A 20188-nucleotide genomic window follows, 5' to 3' on the forward strand; every position below is an offset into this window, starting at 1 on the left:
TCCCTCCTTCCTCAGGCCTACAGTAATGACCTACACTTCTCTAGGCTCTGAATATTTACAAAGCACTTTCCCCAGAGCAGCCCGGGATGCTGGTTATCACCCCCTTGTGCAGATCAGGGTGCCGGGCTTCAGAGGCATTAAGTGCCTTGCCTGAACTGCACAGCTTCTAAAGGGGATCTGACTCCAAATCCAGCATTCCTGGGAGACCCCATGCTGCATGGGATGCTCTAGCCGGGTCCCCGGCTCTGCCTTCTTTTGTTCTCACAATCCTGGGTTGATGGAAATCTCAGCCATTTCTCCAGAGCCATTTCAGGACCCTCCATGTCCAGGAAGCCCTCCTTGGTTCCTTACTTCCTTCTTTCCTTCCCTTTCCTTCCCTTCCCACCTTCCCCACCTCCCAAACTTATAAGCAATCTCTCTTCTCCAAGGCCCCACCACATTTAGTGGCCTGACTTCAGGAGGAGATTGGGGACGCACGGTAACTGAAGAGAGGAAGGGGAACAGAGTGGGCAAACCTGGAGGCCTTCTTGGCCTGGCTGACCCACCTTGTCCCATCCTTGGTCTCTGCGGGGCAGGATGGCTGAGGACACGATGCAGACCTGTTGTTAGAATAATATTTATTTATATATTTAGTGCTATTTTTGTTCACCACCGCTGTCCGTGGCCGTGTCTGAGGTAATAGAAGCCTTCTTTCCCCTTCCAGGGCAGCCCCCCTCTCCTCCCCTCCCCCAGCCCTGGCCTGCCCCCCCACCCCGAGCACCCTCAGAGGGAGCCTGGCAGGGGCTCGGACGGGCCGTTATTGCAAGATACGGTTTGTACATTCTGCATATCCTTCCTCCTCTTCCTCCCTCCTTCCTCATTCTGCTGAAAACTCGGCTGTGAGTTTCCAAACCCGAATTATAAATGATCGATTACAGCATTAATAACAAAATGAAAACACATGGATGTCGAGTGGTAAAGAGAAAAGTGCAATTGAAGGGGGGGATTGGCCCCCCAGGTGGGACGCTGAGCCTGGGGGTGCTGGGGGGCAGCCCCCAAGAGAGACACTGAGCCTAGGGTGCTAGGTGGGTAGGGGGGTTGGCCCCTAGGCAGGACACTGAGCCCAGGGTGCTGGGGAAAGGGACTGGGGTAGGGATTGATTAAGGAACATTGAAGAGGCCTGAGCTCTGGGAGGGTGGGAACATCACCCTGGAGGGACTGAGCCCTGGGGAAGGCCAGGGCTCCAAGGTGATGAAACCAGGGTGGGGTTGGGGGTTAGGATTCCTTAGGAGGAAGACTGAACCTTCCTGAGAGGGAATGATTTTGGGTGGATCACTGCACCATGTAGGATAGCCCCAGTCTGAGGGTAGCTGGTGGGCTGTGACCGGCCATCCTGGGCCCAGCAAGGATGGGGAAACTTCTGAATGTTCCCACCCTTCCAGATCCCCCATTCGTTTCCCAAGTGAATTTCCTTCCACCCTTCTGTACCCAGGGAGGAGACATCCATTCTTGAAATAAATACCCCAGCACCCTAGGTTAATGACAAAATAGATTAAAAAAATAAACTCTGCATCTGGCCCTCGCAGGGCCACACGTCTCTCCTCTTGGGGTGGGGGGAGGCCTTTGGGCCTTGTCCCAAACCCACCTGAGGACAGGACCAATCCTGAGCACCTACCCTGGCAGTCCTTCCCCCATCCCCTCCCACCAAAGGGGAGCCTGATCCCCAGAACTGTATTGCATATCGGGTGTTCATGAGGCCATGGGGAAGGCCCTGTGGGCTAAGCCATGAGTCTCTGTGGTTTGCAGGAAGCACAGGTAACAGGTGGCTTGGGCTGGGCCAGGGTCTTATAGACTCTTGTAGGAAGCGCAGGCTAGCCAGGCAGGGTCAGGCAAGGCCTGGGAAGTGGCTCTGGGTGGTATTGGCCACGATGGGAGGGAGACATTGGCTAAAGTGCACGTTGAAAACCACAGTGGCTGCGGACAGGCCGCTCCCTAGTCCCCAGCCTGGAGGTCAGGGAGCCAAGGCAGCAGTAGCTAAGCAGGGGCTGAGGATGTGTGGGGAAGGCAGGATCCCTAGCTGCCCCTGGGCACTGGCAGTGGGTCTAGTGGGAGACTCGTGCTTGGGTCTGGTGCTTCAGGGGATCTTGGTGAGGGCATGCAGTGGCCGGATTCCTTTCAGGTTGGTGGGGGGGGGCACAGGGGCAGGTCCTGATGATGACCCAGGGCTAGAGGTGGGCTGGCTATGAGGACTGGGGGGACTAGGGGACGAGATCTTTGTTGCCTGTCTCTAAAATTCCACAGTACTCACAACTGTCCGGGGCTCCTCAAAGGTAGCAATGAGAATCTGCTTTGGGGGGGGGATGGTGATGAGGTCAGCCATGTCAGGGGAGGCTCGAGGTGGGGCTTCCTCTTCCTCCTCTGCCCGGTGGTCCTCATACAAGGTGCTGATGTGCAGCAGGGGGTGAGTGGAGTTGTGGCTCAAGACAGCCATGGATTCAGGCTTCACAAGGCCAGGGGTGCCGCTAGGCGGTGGTCCAGGGACCCCGGTAGTTGTGGTAGGACAGGCATGGAAGGGTCCTGGAGGGGGCGGGATGGCCCGGCATGGCTCCACTGGGTACAGAATTTCTTTTTCTGGGCCTGGGGGATCTGAAAACAGGATAAAAAGCACCTGTGTCAGACTCTCTATCTTCTTTCAGACCATAGTTATCTTCCCCCAAGCCCCCAAGATGCTCTCAGCTGTGCCTTTAGCAGCGGGGAGGGCTGCATCCAGACACTGACATTTTCTCATCCATCCCCCTGTGACCAAAAGTGGACATGGCACACTGGGATGGGTTCTCATCACACCACTCCCACTGCACAGGGCTGGGGGTGCAGGGTCTCCCCCCTTTGTAAAACTGGAGATCCAACTGAGCTGGGAATTCTGATTTGGTAGGACTTAATCTTTTCCTTGATTTTTTTTTCTTTTTTGGTGAGGAGAGGGAAGCTAGATGGGGACGAGAGAGGACCACAGATTTAGAGCTGAACAGACCTTGGGCGCCGCTCCCTTCATTCATGTCACACACGAAGAAGCTTGTCACGCTGTTCATCCTTCTCAGGCACAAAAAGTCAATGAACTGCTCAAGGGGCCAAGGCAAGCACTTGAGGGAGGATGTGAGTCCGGGTCTCCCTGGCTGCAAGACCAGCATTCTATCATGCTGCCTCTTGGTCTTAAGGAAGCACCCTAAGGCGGACCTGCTTCATGAGGCTGGCATTACAGAACAGACTAGTGATCTTGATCCCGAGGGCCCAAGCGGGCAAATCCTGAATCAGTGTGAGGTATTGGGGGCGGGGGGGATGACTCATGATTGGTATCTCAAAGAGCTCTATGCCATGACCTGGAGCTCCCTGGCCAGAAAGGCCACACACCAAGCTCGGCCTCACTGTTGCATGTTTAGGGCCATGTGTTATAGGACTATGGAACATAGTCCCATAGTGTGATTTTGAGGCACATGATGAAAAGAAGGGGGAAAGCAGGTGCCTGGAAGGACACCTGGAGATGGTGGCAGCGGCAGGAGAAGGGGTCCAGAGCCCAGGGGAGATCAAGGAGGTTAGCTCTAGGCCCTGTGGGTGGGCCTTAGTGATAGATCAGGGAAGAGTCACAAAGTCGTGAAATGTGAAAATCACAGGGTCAAAGGCAAAGGGTTTGGGGATGTCTTCTGGGCTGAGGGGCTGGTCAGCCTGAATAGGGGATGATCTGTATCAGTAACTAAGAAAGGCAAGGATTACAGCTGGATCCTGTAAACTCCCCACAGAGCTGCTGGTAACCAGCCAAAGGCCTTTCAAAGGAATGATTACTCATATCTTCAGGAGGCTGAGGAAGGTCCAAAACACTACCACCCTAGAAGGGACCTTCGAGAGCATCCATTTCAACCTCCTAACTTTGCAGATGAGGAAACTGAGGCCCAAAGAGGTCCAGCGATTTGCCCAAGGACACACAAGTAAGTGGCAGAAAAACCCAGCTCTTCTGACTTCTGGATCCAACCCTCTTTCCTCTACATTGGGCAGACACCAAGCAGGTTATGAACAAATATGGCGGGCATAGTTATGTGAGAAACCGTGACCTCCTAGAAAGTAGCAAGGTTGATGTTATACAACCTAGCAGTGGGGACCTTCTAGTGCTGCTGATGCTTACTGGCCCCTTCCAGTTTTGCTGGGGAGTTACCGAAGACTGAGGTCCTTGATGGAGCTTATGCATGATCCGGACCCGAGGGAAACATTCCTGCAGGGCCTGGTGCTCTCGTGTATGAGCATGTTGCCTTGGAGCCAGTGCCTTAAGGCAGTGGTCCAAGGGAAGTGAGCCTGGGTTCCATGCTCCTAGGAGAGCAGGGAGCCCTCACAAAGGCCTGGATCCTGTTAGGTGATGAACTGGTCCTTGAAGCATGTCAGGACACTGAGTGATGAGAGCTGCCCTATACTATCAGGCTGGGCTGACAGCTTCCTCCTTCCTCTGGCCTGGGGCTCTCTGAGGGCAAGGTTCATGGCTCTCCCTCAAACTGAGGACTTTCTTAGGGCAGGACTCTATATCAGAGCAGGAATGGCAGTTGGGGTGCCTGGGGCAAGCACTGTGCAATGTTTCCTCCACTAAACTTTTAAAGACAAACTTGGGTGGGAGGGGGAGGGGGAGGGGGTGTTGGTCAATTGTGTCAGACTCCTTGCGGCCCCATGGGCCCATCTGTCCTCTACTATCTCCCAAAGGCTGTCCAAACTCCTGCTCATTGCCTCGACACTCTCTCCATCTCATTCTCTGCTGTCCCCTTCTCCTTTTGCCTCCAATCTTTCCCCAACATCAGGGGCTTTTCCAAGGTGTGGAGTCAGAAGAGATGTGGGCTGTAATTCCACTTCAGACACATACTGGTGGCCTGACTCTGGGCAAGTCCATCCCCTCTTCTGAGCCTCGGTGTCATCATCTCTAGAATGGGGTAATAATAGCCAGAGTACTTACCTAACAGAGGTATTGTGAGGCTGAATGAGATCCCGTCTGTCAGGGCTTTGTAAGCCTTAGAAAGCCATGTAAACATCAGGCCTGCTATGCTTGAAGAGGGCCCCAAATCCGGAGTCTTCTCTTTCCACTAACCATCCCAGAGCTTTCAAGCAATCTTCATTTAGCCTGGTTAGTCCCTGGCCTTCTCTCCATCCCACTGAAGACAAATACAAATGCCCTTCTCTGGATAACTACAGGAGAGCTGTTCAGCTCTTGGCCTGAGCCCTCATGTGGCCCCCAAAACTCCCTAGCAGGCCTGATCCACATTAAAACGTCACCGAGAAACGCTTAACAAAGCTGCAATATGACACAGATAATGTACTTTGTGGTTCTCTAGGTCAATATGTGCCCATTTCTATTGGGGCTTGATGCCACGCCCAGTGTGCCAGCACTCCTAGGGAGCCCTCTTTGGCTCCAGGCATCTGATGAGTTCTGAATCCAGCTAACTGCACTACCATTTAGCTCAGCATTTCTCCATCTTGTCCAAGGAGGGCATGAGAGTCTTGGTTAAACGCTTTGCTGAAATCTACTCAATCTAGGGCATTTCTCTAATTGACCAGTCCATTAACCCTGTCAAAATAGGAAATGAGGTTAGTATGGCACGATCTGTTTTGGAGGAAGCAATGCTGGCTCTCAGTGATTGTTATTTCCTTTTCAAAGAAATTTCCTTTTTTGACCTACCACTCCTTTAATTGTCCTTTCTAGAATTCTGAGAGGAACCAGAGTCAAGTTCATTGGCTTATCATCTGAAGAAACTGTCTTTTCCCCCTTCATGAAAATTAGGATGACATTTGCCCTTTGCCAGGACCTCGGTTCCTTCTCCATTCTCCACACTTTCTCGTAATTCTCCAAGAGCTGTTTAGCAATTCCGTCTATCACTTATCATACCCCCTAGCATGTAGCTTATCTGGGTCTGATAACCTGACTTCTCTGAGGTGCCTTGTTACTCCTCTCTTCCTATTTCCATTTATCTTGGATTTTAGTCGATTGTTGGTCAGTTCTGCTTTTCCATTCCCCATCAGAAAACCATCCTTTTTTTTGTAGAGAAAACACAAGTGAAGAATTGAGTAGTTCTTCCTTTCCTCCGTTGCCTCCTTTGGTCATCATCCGATCCACCTGGGGCAGTGTTATCCCTTCTCCAATCTTCTTTTCGTCCCTGAGCCCCTCTTTGTTGTCCCAGCTCTCTCGCTGGCCTCAGCTCCTCCTGGTCTTTAGCGCTCGGTTGCTGCTTTTTCGTATTTGTCTTCAATGATGCCCTCCTTCCATTTTGTACACTGCCTTTTTCAAATCTGAGTTGGCCAATGAGTTCCCTGTATCCACAATACTCAATTTAGGGAACTTCCCCCTTTATTCCTGACTGGAGTCCTTTGTGTTTGTGTTGTTAGAATGGCATGCTTTGGAAGAGCATCCTGTTCTCAGGTCAGCTTCCCTGGAGAGCTTTAGGCCAGGAGTTACTGGCTATCCTTCCTACAAAGCCTTTGAAATCCACTTCCTGAAACCCAGATGCAGGCTTCTTTTTCCTACTCATCTATCACAAAGTTAAACATGGAGGGCTCCCTTCCAAGGTTCTCACCGCTTCTATTCCAGCACCAGCTGGTTCATTTGTGCTGGTCAGAATTAGCTCCAGACTAGTAGCCCCCTTGGTCACTTCCTCTACCAGATTCCAAGAATGTTAAAGCCAAATTGAGAAGTTGGCAGAGTGAGCCCCAGAGCACCAGAGGGGTCCAAGAAGACTGGAGGTCTCCCATCCCTTCTCTATCAAGTGCAGATGCTGGCCTCTCCATCACTCTCTGGAACTTCTCTTTTGTTTCTTCGTTGTGACCCCACTGGTCTGTGATACACACCAGTCACAACATCACTTCTGATCTCCTCCCTCTCCAATGCTCCTCCGCCTCCGTCCACTTCCATGAATACATTCTCCCATGAGTTAGGACTCCATCTCTCCTTGCTTTTTCTTCTGAAGTCTGAATACCTTTCAGTTATTCCCATTTTTCTGCCGTGACTGATCTCCCATATCTCGGTCGCTCACTTTGCTTCCTTCTTCAGTTCACTTGCTATTTCTCTTTCCGCACAGATGGACGTGGCCACATGTCCTGAGGCCATGGGCCTTAGTGGTGGCTCTCTTCCTGGATATGCCCCTCTGTGAGTCACTGTTCTCTTCACTAACAGTTGCCTCTAGTCTCTGTGGTCTCCAGCGTGACAGATCTTTATGGGTAGGTTTTTTTTCCCTTCTGTTCTCAGCTTAAAACCCTTTGGGTTTAATCTGCAAGTCTCTGAAGAAATTAACTTGAATGGTCCTCATGAGATATACTTTACCCGTGGCAAAGAGCCTATCAGTCCAATCTCTTCCATAGAGCCGGTTTTCACTCTCTGACAGTGGATCACCTTTTCTTGTCAAGCTTCCACCTTCAACCAGCAGTAGTAAAAAAAAAAAACCCTTACTTGTCTCTCTAAGGTCTTTGGTTCCTCATTCAGGATTTCATCTTCTCCAGAAATGCTTTATAGGTGCTTTCTGGGGGTTCTATTTGTCCCCACATAAATCACCAAGAGTGCATAGTGGTCACCAGGCTTGGCAGACCTTAGGAAGGGGTCATACCCAGGTCACAGGGAGCATTTCTCTTGATTGTCCCATTAAGACTCACCAACCACCACCAAGCACCAACATCTTCCTCCTTCCTCTGACCAGTGGCCCTGGTGGATTCAGATTCCTTGGCAATCACAGCTTCTTCTGGGACCAAGGTTTGCCCTCTTTGGGACCATACTCACTCTGCCACCTTGCTCCCAAAGTATTCCACGGTCTTTCCTTTTCTTCCCAGTGTTGCAATTTCTCCCCTCCTGAGGTAGGATTCCCCAAGAGTGAAAGGATCCTGGCTCCAGAGCTGGAAGGGACCGAAGAAACATCTTCCTTTTCTTTCTCCTTTGGAACTCTTCTTCCATTACTTCAAGGAAAGGTGCCTCTTCCAAACCTTGCATCTCCTCCTCTAGGAGGGAAGCAAAGCTGGCTTTGTGCACTCACAGCTGCTACCCACCACTAACAAAAGCAGAGACCCAGCAGAAACCATACTTGTCAATTAGGCTTTCAGTTCTCCCATACACCTACACATAGTAGGGGCTAGGTGGCTGGCTGGTTTACTCATGCAGCTGTTTCAGGGAACCGCCTTGTCTCCTGCTACAGAGTGGGGAATGTTTGCTGTGTTATGAGCCAAGTCCTGCAGGGGCTCAAATGCCAAAATAGCTGCCCAAGGAAAGAAGGTCCCTGAGGTTTTGCTTCTATAGAACTGAGACACGTGGTCATACCCTGTTGTCAGACCCTAGAGATGCTCCTCTCCACATCTTGCTTCTTGGATCATCTGCAGGTTAAACCACCCTCCTTGGTACCTCCTGAGACAGCATCACTGAGTGTACTCTGAAAGGCTTTTAACCCCCCCAATAAAGTGACTGAGGTTCCCTGAGGGTTTTTGGATTCTTTCTTTATCTGGCTGATAGAGAAGGATAAGATCACTTCAAAAGAACAAGGCCCATCCTATCTTGTTGCCAAGGATCATCAAAGAATACGCTGTCACCCATCAATGAACTTTCCATCCAGAGGTACTCCTCTCTTATGATTTTTTTTTTTTTGCTTTTTTGGGGGGAGGAAGGAAGGGCAATAGGGGTTAAGTGACTTGCCCAAGGTCACACAGCTAGTAAATGTTAAGTGTCTGAGGCCGAATTTGAACTCAGGTCCTCCTGACTCTAGGGCCAGTACTCTATTCACTGCACCATCTAGCCACCCCTTTTATATCTATCTATATATCTGTATCTATATATTTTTTGGTACTCCTCTCTTTCAACTGCTGAACCATGTAAAAATGCTTCTTGAGCCCTCTGAATGGAAATCTTTCTCCCACATCTCATGTGTCTGTCCCTTCTTGTGCACAGGTTACTGAACACAAACTTCTTGCCCAGAGAGGTCGTGGTGAGCAGCCAGCACAGGCCTGAAGAATCCATTCCGGATGCTCAGAGCGGGACTGGTTCCCGGGATGCCCCCAGGCTGGCACATTGGGATTGTCTCGCTTCTTCTAGGTTTGGGGAGCAGCCCACCCTCTCCTGCTAATCTGTTGTAAATGAAAACCACCCTAACCCTAATTCCAAGGCAGGCGCCTGACTTCAGGCACTTGCTATGGCCATGGTCCAGAGTCTGAGGGTGGTTTTGCGCCTGTCCTGCGGAGTAAAGCACACACAGTCTTTATGGCGCTGGGATTTCCCTGTTCCTATTTCTAGGCTCGTGGTTCTGTTCTGAAGGACAGTGGCCTCTGTCAGTCTGGTTCTTGGTTGGGGGGGGGGGGAATTGTTGTTCTCTAATTTTTCAGCTTATTATTATTACTTTGTAATGCCCCGCAATGCCAAAATTACTTTGTAATGTGGCTCTCGGTTCTCCCTGCCTTCCCGCTCCCATCCTGTCCATCCCTGAGTGGAGCTCGCTGCGCCCCAGCCCTGCCCCACTCTCCTACCTTTGGCAGGCGCCATGCTGCGGGTCCCTCCACAGTCCTCCCCCTGGGTCAGGAAGGCACCCTCTTGGCTCTTGGAGGCGGGCAGGGCAGCAATGCGCGGGAGCTCCGGCTTAGGCTTCTTGCTGCTGAGGATGTAGGGATGGACGTCCAGGGAGAAGTGCCTGGCGTGCTTCTTCTCGCCGCTTGCGGACGGCGGGGCGGAGGAGGGGCCGGGGGCCGTGGGGTCTGCAGCCCCAGCGCCCTTGTGGTGAGCAGCCCTGGCGTCCAGCAGCGGCGCGATGAGCGTGTCCGTGGCCGTCTTCCTCCGCACAGGCTTGGGCTTGTCTGCCTTGTGATTCTCCACCTTCATGATGGCCAGCTGTTCCTTGAAGGGCTGGGGCAGGGGGTTGCTGGTGGGGATCCACTTCATCTTCTTGCGGGGGCGCTTGACCACGGGGGGCTCCCCCGCGTCGCCTTCGGCGGGGTTGGCGCTGGGGTCCACCGTCTGAATGCCCGAGTCCCGCACCGTGGGCGTGGCGTCGTGGTTGGACTGGGCCAGCGCGGCCAGCAGCTGCCGCACCACGTTGTCGTACATGAGGTCGCTCTCGTTGGTGATGAAGTCCAGCCGGTTGAGCGACTTGATGTGGTCGCGGTTCTCGTTGCAGAACATGGCCAGGATGTTGATGTCGCAGAACTGCGAGCGGCGCCACTGGCGGCGCGTGCGGATGCCCACCTTGTGCAGCTTGTCGAAGATGAAGTTACTCTTGCGGAAGATGAAGAGGTGGATGAGGTTGACCAGGATGATGAGGTTCATGAAGCACAGCAGCACGATGTCCACGCCCGCGATGATGCGCTGGAGCTGCACGGACGGCAGCTTGCAGCTGACGCGCACCGAGCCGCGCGGGCCGTCGGGCGGCTCGCCCAGCGCGCACGTGAACTCGTTCTGCTTCTGCGTGGCGTAGTAGGTGCACAGGTAGCTGATGGGCAGCGCGCTGAGCAGCAGGATGAGCAGGTGGCGCGCCAGGTAGAGCTTGGCCAGGAAGTTGCTGCGGCCGCGCCGCTCCAGGTACTTCTCGAACAAGTTCTGCTCGGGGCTCTTCTCCTTCTCGGCGTTCTCGATGATCTCGCGCTTCTCCCTCTCCGTGATGCCGGGGCCCTTGGACTGGATCTGCTTCTCGATCTTGGGGGCCCGGCCCTCGGCCGCGCGGTGATAGCAGTTATCGATCTCCTGGAGAAGGAAGTTGAGCTCCGAGGTGAGGCGGGTGGAGGCCAGGAACTCCCAGCCCAGGGCAGGGACGTACATGATGCCGGCGAAGGCCAGCAGGGCATAGGGCAGGAACTTGTGCTCGAAGAGGGAGGGCCAGTGGCTGGAGTCCACCCCGGGCAGGGCGTCCCTAAGTTCTGTCCAGCAGTAGCCGCGTGCATAGAGGGCCTGGTCCCTGGTGAAGTTGTGAGGGGTATAGCAGTAGATGGGTTCCTCTGGAGGGCAGAGAGGAGAGACACGGCTCAGGGTCATGGCAGGGACGGGGAGGGGGTCCACAGGGCTCATCCCTCCTGGCAAGGGGAGGGCAGAGATTGGGGTGGGCACCGAAAGAAACATTCACACAGTACTGATGTCCAAGGAGGGAAACCAGTAATTTCCCTTTATCCCCATCCCACCTGTCCCTGGAGTTTAAGGGTTTTATATGAACTCGGAGACTGAGCCGGGACAGACCTTGGCTGGAGACAGGAGGAGCCCCTGGGGGTCCAGCCAGGACAAGGACTGGCAGGCTGTACAGTCTGGGAGCTCTCCCATTCTCCCCCTGCTTCTTCAGTGGAAGGTACCTGACCTTGAATACAAATGACCCAGGGCCATTTTCTGAAATATCCTTTCATAATAATACTAACTTTTCACATTCGTGAAGTTTCCAAAACAAGGATATAAAGTTGGAAGGTGCCCCTGAGATCATATAGTCCAACCTACTTATTTTACAGATGAAGGGAGTGAGGCCTGTGTAGAGATTTGCCCCAGGTCCCACGGACAGTGTGAAAGAACAGTGGATTTGGAGTCAGAGGATCTGGGTTCATTCTGACACCTGTACCTGTGTGATCTGGAGTCCATCACTCAGTGCCTGTTTGAATATCTGTAAAATGGGGGTGGGGTGGGGAGAAATGACCTCTAAAGTGTCCTAGGGGTCTAGCCCTAGGAACCTTTGACCCCAAACTATAATTTTGACCCACGTCCAAGGACTCTAAAGCCAGTGCCTCGCCCTTGACATTGGGTCAGCTCTAGAGACACATGCCACTTTCCCATAGGAGCCACAGATAGTTTTATGGGAGAGATGGTAGAAGATGACCTGAAGAAATAGAAAAGGGCAAATGTTCTGATTTCCAAAAAAAGGGGAGAGGTTAGAGTCTGTAAATGACAAACTGGGGAGCCTGACTTTGATTTGGGGCAAAATTCTGGAGCATAGCATTAAAAGGACAGTGAATTTCTGGAAAGGGAAGCAGTGATCAAAAAGGTATCAGCATTACTTCCTAAGAACAAGTCACACAAGACCAACCTCTTTTCCTTTTTGGAGCAGGATTCCTGGTCTAGTAGAGTGGGGAAATGCTGCAGATAGCAGCGTTAACTGCAATTTCAGCAAAGCACTTGACACAACCTTTCACATTATCATTGTGGACAAAAAACGAAGGGCAAATGCAGTGTAATGAGGAGCATTCATTACTGGCCAATAGGCTGGGCTTGACGTCAGGTAATGAGGAGGTCGACCTCTCAGCGGGATCTGTATTTGGATTTGTGCTATTTTTTGTACTATTATATGTGTTATTAAATATTTTTTGTCAATGATTTCATGTAAAGGGATAGAAAGTATGTTTACTACGTCTGCTGATGACACATATCTCAGAGGCCCGGCTAACATACTGGGAGATAGAATAAAAAAGTCTTGATAGATTAGAAAATTGGGCTTAAATATGAATAAGAGTGAATATAAAACCCTACTATTGGTTTCAAAAGGATCAGCTTCAGAGGTCCAGAATGGGGAATGGGTGGCTTGTCTGGTGTCCAGTTGACAAAAAGATTGAGGGTGTTTGGGGAGCTGTCAGCTCCATACAAGTCACCACGGTGACATGGCAGCCAGGAGAGATGATTAGACATGTACATATTAGACAGATTGTATAGACACTGTGGTTTGGAGGGGAGAGACTGGAGGCTGACAGCCTGTCAGGAAGGTGTTGCAATAGTTCAGACAAGAAATGAGGAGGGTGTGAGTTAGGGTGGGGGTCGTGGATATGAAGGAGAGAATGGAAGTGATATTCAGTCCAGCAACAGTTCTTTATTAAGGGCCTACTGTGTACAGGCAGCTAGGACAGAGTGCCAGGCCTGGAGTCAGGAAGACTCTTTTTCCTGAGTTCAAATCCAGCCTCAGACACTTACTACCTGTGTGACCCTGGGCAAGTCACTTCACCCTGTTTGCCTCAGTTTCCTCATCTGTAAAATGAGCTGGAGAAGGAAATGGCGAACACTCCAGTGTCTCTGCCAAGAAAACCCCAAATGGGGCCACAGAGAGTCAGACATGACTGAAATACCCAAACCACAACACTAGGTAGTGGGGGGACAAAGCTGAAGGATGACAGGTACAGCCCCCACACTTATTCTAGAGGCATAGACATTGTGGAAAGAGAATAGAGAGAATGAAATAACTGAACATTAGCAGGCCTAAGCACAGAGCTGAAGGCCCTGCTGAGCCCAGGGATTCCCCCCCCCCCCATCCTCTATTTCCTTGAAGGTAGGGATCAGCCTGACAGAGAAGGAAGGGCAGGGGGGCACTCTTGGATGACTTCGTTCACTTCCTGCCTCTCCCCAAATGTTTATTGGCTACCTCTCAAATAAAAAAATGGTTAGGGCTGCCTCCCTCCCCAATCCCTCCCCTCACTGCACTACCAAATTGCCATTGGATTTCTCTAACTGGATGCATCTCAAATCCAACTGCTTTTGGAAAGAAATGAATCTTTATTATCGATCCCATCAATTCCCAAGAGCCACAAAAGAGCCTGAAAATTCTCCTCTCTGGGGAAAAAAAAAACCCAGGAAAAGGTTTGCCTCTGTCTGTTCCATTGGCCATCACTGGCCCAAGCAGTTCTTGACACGGGCCTGAGCCTGAGCCTCCTCTGGGTGTCACGGTCATAGGCTCCATTGGCTCCCAGGTCTCTGGCGGGGCCCTCTTCTTTTCTTTCTCTACATTCTCTCATCTCTTCAGGTCTCTGGGCTTAACAATCTTCTCTACAGAGATGACCCCTAGGGCTGGCGCCTCTCTCCTGTGCTCCAGCACTGTACCCTTTGGACCTCTCCTTCTGCATATCCTACAGGGACTCCAAACTCAGCAGGTACAAAGCTGAATCTACTATCTGCCCCCCCCCCCAACTCTTCCTTCTCAAATTCCCAATTACTGTCAAGGAGACCACTCTCCCTCTCAGTCATGCTCTGTTCTCACTCTCCCTCACTCTCCACATCCAATCACTTGCCGCATTTGTCTGTCAGCCCTCCACAGCATCTCTCCAATCCATCCCCTTCTCTCCACTCACCTCATGATTCACCGCCTTAGTGCAGGCCCTCACTGCTTCCTCCTGGCCTAGGCAGTGATCTCCTGCTTGGTCTCAGCCCCAAGTCTGTGCCCCCTACAGTATGGCCTCCATCCTCCTGGCTGCCTAAATGATTCTCCTAAAGCCCAGGTCTGGCCATGTCCCTCCCCTGCCCAATATACTCTCATGGTTCCCTATAATTGATTCAGCATTTAAAGTCCTTCACAGTCTATCTTGTGCCTGTTTCCTAGTCTTACTGCTCTGGACACACCCTACAATCCAAGCTTGCCATGTCCTCAGGCACCATGGAAACACTATCTCTTCTCTCCTCACCTTTGCTTAGAAAGCTCCCTCCCTGGCCCTTGGAATGCTTTCCCTCCTCCCCCTGCCCCTTTTTAAGAAAGCCTGAGCTTCTCTAAGAGGAGGTGCAGGGCTGTCTCTTCCAGGAAGTCTTACTTGGTTTCTTCAGCCACACAACATGCCACACACCCAGCTCCCAAGACTTTGCATTCACTGACTGTACATGTGTGTTTCCCCTGATACCAGTACAGGTTCCTTGAGGGCTGGAATGGTTTCCTTGTCCCAGAGGCTGATGGAGTGCCTGACAAATAGCAGGGTGACAAATGGGTGGTCTCTCTGTGGCCTGTTCTCCCTTGTCATGCATAGCCTGGGAGCTAGGATCTCCTGGGATCCTCCCCGGTCCACAGAAATCACAGTCTGAACAGTGTGGCAAAGGAGGTGGTGATGAAGAAGGTGGGAAATCAGACAAAGATGCTACAAAGAGACATGGGGGGATCCTCAAGCTCAGATGGGGGTCTAGGGCAGGGAAAGCTCAGGCTGGGCCAGTATTAGTGGCCTGCAGGTTCAAAGCGGTCAGCAGAATGACAGGGCAGGAAAAAGGGACTGTAGCCTCCAGCTCCCTTTAAGAGAGGAGTTGCCCATCAGCCCCATCAGATCCCATTGGGAGCAGCAGGATTCTGGATTTGCATTTGAGGAATGGCATCAGCAAACAGGGCATGGCCAGAGGAAAGTGGCAAGGGCAGGGATGGGGGTGGAAGGGCTGAGAGACTTTCAAACCAAGCCATCCCAGGAGGAGCTGAAGGAACCCAGAGCGTTTGGCCTGGAAAAGAGAAGTCATGGAAGGGGGTGGGGAGCAGAGAAGAGGAAATTGGGTGGGGCTTGATCACTGACTTCCTGTAATTAAAGCATGGCCACTTGGGAGAAGGATTAGGGTGCTGAAGAGCAGAGCTCGAGGCACTAGGGAGCAGGTGCCAAAATGCAAACTTAGGTTTGATGTCAGGAAAGACTGTTTAATAATTAGGGCATTCTCAAAATGGAACAGACTGCTTTGGGAGGATTGCCTCCCTTACTCTCTGAACTCCTCGAGACTCCCCTGTCCTCTTCCATGTCCTCCTGACTCCCTGGTGACCTCCTTCAGGCCCTACCCCCCAGCTCTCCCAAAGGGGAATGGGCCGCCTCTCACTGAAGCTCAGGTGGAGTGCAGACAGTCACGTGTTGGGTCCACTGTGAGAAAGATGGATTCAGTTTTCTCCATGATCGATGCACGATTTGGGACAAGTCACTTCCCTCTTGAGATATCAGTTTCCACATCTTCTCAATGAGGTTTCAGATGTTGGGAGTAGTTCCCTGACTCCCTAGGCTGTCAGGGGGCTCAGAGGGACATAAAGGCATCTGAGCAGCTGAGAGTGATGGATGGGAAAGGAAGCCAGGAGAATGTCAACAATTGGGGGACCAGAAAATGCTTCATGAAGCAGAAATTAGGCCTAGACCAACTTCTCACACCATATGTCAAGATAAGGTCCAAATGGATAAGTGACTGAGACATACAGGGTGACATCAAAATCAAATTAGAGGAGTGACGAAGAAATTAACAGTTGTATGGATGACCAAACAATGAGCAGAGAAGATCCAAGAAAGTAAAAGACACATTTGATTATATGAAATTCAAAAATTTTTGCGTAAACAAAATCAATCCAGTTGAAACTAGAAGGGTATTAGGTTACTATAAAGAATAAAAATAAAAACCTTTGTGGCAGGTTTCTCTGATAAAGATCTTATTTTAATGTATAAGACTAATAGCTATTTTCCAGGTGATAAATGATCAGAGGATATGAAGAATTGGTATTCAGAGGAAGAAAACCAAATAAGAAATAATCATATAAAATGCTCCAAATCACTAATAATTAGAGAAATGAAAATTAAAGCAACTCTAGAGTTCTACTTTATACCCATCACATTGGCAAAGATGACAAAAAAGAAGATGATAAATGTTGGAGGGGCTATAGAAAAACGGGCACACTGATGCATTGTTGGTGGAACTGCGAATTAATTGGTCCAGTAATTCGGGAAAACAATATGGACCTATGCCCCTCCCAAATGACTAAACTGTGAATATTCTTTGACCCAGTGATACCAATACCTCTGCCTCACAGAGATCAAAGAAGAAGGAAAAGGAACCTTGTGTACAAAATATTTATAGTGGCTCTTTTTGTAATAGCACCAACAAAAGAAAGAAAGAAAGAAACTAAAGGCATACCCACTTATTAGGGAATGGATGAACAAAATATGGCATATGTATGGAATGGAAACTAATCATATAAGAAATGATAAAATGGAAGGTTTAGGGGAAATTCGAAAGACTTGAATGAACTAAGTGAGTAGAGCAGAGCAAAGTGAGTAGAACCAAGACAGCAATTTGCACAACAACATTATAAAGGAAAACAACTCTGGAAGACTTTGAAGCCACTTTTGAGAATTCTGGTCAACTCAATGTCAAGCCACTGGTCTGGACACCCAAAGATGTAGCATGCTGCCAACCTCCTGACAGAGGGGAGGGACTCCAGATACAGGAGGAGAGAGTTTTTTTGGACATGCATGGCCAATTCAGTAATTTGTTTGGTTCGACTGTGCACATCAGAAGGTTTATTTTTAAAATGAGGGAGAAGAAGGAAGGTGGGAGAGAGACCAAAAGAAGACATGTTGAATGATAAAAGAAAATACTTCATAAACTAGATGACAGCTGGGGACCATTGAAGAAAGATGTGCATCCCAAGGGACTGAGATGCAGGAGGAGCGAGTGCGGTCCTGGCATGGGGCACAGCTTGTGCAAACACTCGAGGAAGGGAGATGTAACAAGGAAGTTGGAGAAGAGCCAGTTTGCAAGTGCATGAAGGGCAGTGAGGGGACATGTTAAGATGAGGATCTGATCCCTGGAGGGCCACTGGAACTATGGTGGGATTCTCAAAAGACAGAGAGATTGGCTGAAAGAGTGGTTTGGGGGGGGGGTCAGTTCTGTTTTGCACATGCTGCATTTGAAATGCTAATGTTTTATCATAAAGTTACTAAGGTTATTCTGAGTTCCCTAGAACAAAATGCAAACTTCTGTGGTGGACAATGAAAGTCCTTCACAAAAAATCTGCCTCTGATGAATCTTCCCAGGTTGATTTACATTATCCCCTTCACATGCCAAAATCTCGACCAAATGAGCCCATTTCCCATTCCCTCTACATCACATTTCATCTTTGGCTTTTGTGTCTTTGCACTGGCTGCATCCCGTGCCTGGGTGTTTTCTCTCCTCAGACTTCCTGTTTCTTTCCAGACTCAGTTCCAGGGCCATCTCTGACTGGAGGCCTTCCCTGGTGCCCCCAGCTAAAAGCATCACCCCCTCTAAGGGGAATCCCTTCCATCGACATTCTGAGATCACACACACACACCAGCATTTGGACCCAGAGTAGACTTGAACCTGGTCAGGCTGGAGTCCCAGCAAGATCATTTTGGCAGCTGGGAGCTGTGTGGATATTTCAAAAACAAGCTAACTAACACATATTAAAATAATAATTATGAAGATGCTGAAAATAATAACTGGCTCATATACGACATTAGGGTCTACAAACAGCTTCACACACGTCATCTCATCAGTGCTGTTACTGCTCATGGAGACATCACAATACCTAATTTTAGAATCAGAGACCTTTAGAAGGGCCTCGGAGGGCATCCAGTCCAGCCTTCTGCTCGGCTCAGGAAGGCCCTCCTCGGATCCTTGTCAGGGTGCCATTCAGCTAATGTTTAAGCATTTGTAATGAGGGAGTTTACTCCTAGAGAAGTGAGCCTGCCCCAATGCTGGATGGCTGTCATCATTAGACAGTCTTCCTGCCATCCAGCTGATTCGATTCTTGGCACCTTTCCCCTCTAGTCCTGCTTCTGGGTCTGCTTTCTAGAGCCAAGCAAAACAAGGGGAATTCCTCTTTCTTTCAAATACCTGAAGGCAGCTAACTTGGCATTTGTCCTCCCCCCCCCATTCCCTCCTCACCCATGCAGATCTCTTTTTCTCCAGCTAAACAGCCCTATCTCATTCCTTCAACAATAGAAAACAGAGTCCTACATGTCTCACCCCCTCCCCAAACCTTGCCCACCCCAGGCCAGGCTCCTTTCAGTTTGGGGCACTGGAGAAGTTGGGACCTGCCCCCTGGACCTCATCTGGATTTGCCCTCTGACTGGTTTCTCTGTTGACCAAGAAATGTCTGCTACTCCCGGTGGCCTTCTTCACCGGAGGTATGCATTTATTTAAAACAGGGCAATTCACCCCAGTTAGTGCAGGTATGTGGCCGGGCATTTCTGTACACCAGTGTGTGTGGTGGGTGGGATCCACCCAACACCCAATTGAGGTGTTTTCTGGCATCTCCCTTCCTTCAGCATGGTTAACAGAGATGCCTGCCAGCAACCTCTGCCTAGCTTTAGCCCTCTCTGGGGTTCTATGCTACCAGGGGCTGGAACATTCCGGGTGGGTGTCTCTGACTGTGTATCAGGGCTTTTCCTTAAAGGAAGAGCTGAGGTCACATGGGCACAGAGGAGCCATGGGAAGGCCCCAGTTAACCCAGGGCCCAGTGAAGGAGGGCCCCCTTCTGTGGCCGCTCCTGCCTGGCAACAGTTTCCTGGTGACGGGGCTGACGATGCTATGCTCCCGAAGGCACCCGCGGAGAGGCTGCCCGGCTTGTTTTATCCCATTCTGAGGGGAAGAGCCCGCGGCTCTGGGGTTCTGAGCCAGCTCCCAAGGCCCCGCCAGCCTGCGCTCTGCTTTCTAGTGCTCAGCCCCGTTGGAGCTGTCCAGCGTCAGGCCGCTCCTGGGGCGGCGGGCTGTGGAGAGCGCCTCCGTCCCTTCTCAGCGGCGGGGGCAGTGAAAGCTGGGAGGGTCTGCCCAGCACCCGTGCCCCTGTACACACAGACACGCACGCACACACAGACACCCACAGACACGCACACCCACAGACGCTGGTCCTTCCCAACCCTGCTGCTTCTCCCTCTCGCTCCCCCCCTCTCCATCTTGGCCAGAGCGCAGCGGAAGGCGAGGCTGGGGAGGGACGGGGAGAGCTGCCCCCGGCCCCGGGCCGGCTGGCTCTTACCCGCGAAGTTCTTGGTGAAGACGAGAGTGACCAGCAGAATGGGCACGAGCACCGTGCCGATGGTGACCACGCGGTCGAAGGGCAGCTCCAGCTTGAGCTGCAGCAGCAGCGCGGCCAGCGCGCCCGCCTTGTCGTCCTGGGCGCCGGGCAGGATGAGCTCCCGCAGCTTCTCGCCCGCCAGCAGCGCGGTCGCCATGTCCGCGGGCTGCTCCAGCAGGTGGTGCATGGGGGGCGGCGGCGGGGCTGCCCCGGCCCGGGCCCGGCCGCTGCCTCCGGGGCGGCGGCGTTCGAGTTCAGGGCTCGGCGGCCGGCCGGCCCGGGGGGCGGAGGCGGGGGCGCCCCGCTCGGGGCCCAGCCCCGGCCCGCGTCCCGCCTCGCCTCGCCTCCGGCGCGGGCGCTCTCTCGCTCTGCGGGATCGGCCGCCCCGGGCCGCCGCGGGACCCCGCGCCCCCCGGAGGCCACTGCGGACACCCCCTCCCCCCGGCCCCGGGCGGCCCGGAGCGCGGGAGCGGGGAGGGGGCGCGGGGCCTGTTTACCTCCGGCAACTTGGCGGCGCGCGCGGCTCCTTCCCGCGGCCCCCTCCCCCTGCGCCTGGGCCCCCTCCCCGTCCCCCCCGCACCGCGCCCCGCGGCAGCTGCGGCGCCTCCGATGACTTGGCAAAAAAAATAAATAAATAAATAAAATAATAATAATAATGAATTACATGAAAGGGCCCAGAAAAGCTGAGAGCTCGGCCC

At 51.9% G+C, this 20188-nt stretch overlaps 1 protein-coding gene across 1 annotated transcript; it reads right to left on the reverse strand.

The window, feature by feature from the left end:
- Positions 1 to 778: 778 nt before the first annotated feature.
- On the reverse strand, positions 779 to 19677 carry PANX2 (pannexin 2). The gene is made up of 3 exons (XM_069102831.1): positions 19452 to 19677; positions 9490 to 10947; positions 779 to 2625 (listed from the first exon to the last, which is right to left on the reverse strand). The coding sequence occupies exons 1-3, from the start codon at positions 19675 to 19677 to the stop codon at positions 2267 to 2269; spliced, it is 2043 nt and encodes a 680-aa protein (XP_068958932.1). The 3' UTR covers positions 779 to 2266.
- Positions 19678 to 20188: the final 511 nt, after the last annotated feature.

This window comes from Petaurus breviceps, unplaced genomic scaffold (assembly GCF_028583685.1).
Source record: "Petaurus breviceps papuanus isolate PSGF00001 unplaced genomic scaffold, PetGlider_PUasm1.0 558, whole genome shotgun sequence".
Lineage (NCBI taxonomy): Eukaryota > Metazoa > Chordata > Mammalia > Diprotodontia > Petauridae > Petaurus > Petaurus breviceps.

Excerpts from the sequence above, each read along its gene's own strand:
- PANX2 (XM_069102831.1), bottom strand. The coding sequence starts at position 19,677 with ATGCACCACCTGCTGGAGCAGCCCGCGGACATGGCGACCGCGCTGCTG. Across the intron at positions 10,948-19,451 it reads CTTCACCAAGAACTTCGCGG|AGGAACCCATCTACTGCTAT; the intron begins GTAAGAGCCAGC and ends TCTGCCCTCCAG. Across the intron at positions 2,626-9,489 it reads CAGCATGGCGCCTGCCAAAG|ATCCCCCAGGCCCAGAAAAA; the intron begins GTAGGAGAGTGG and ends TCCTGTTTTCAG.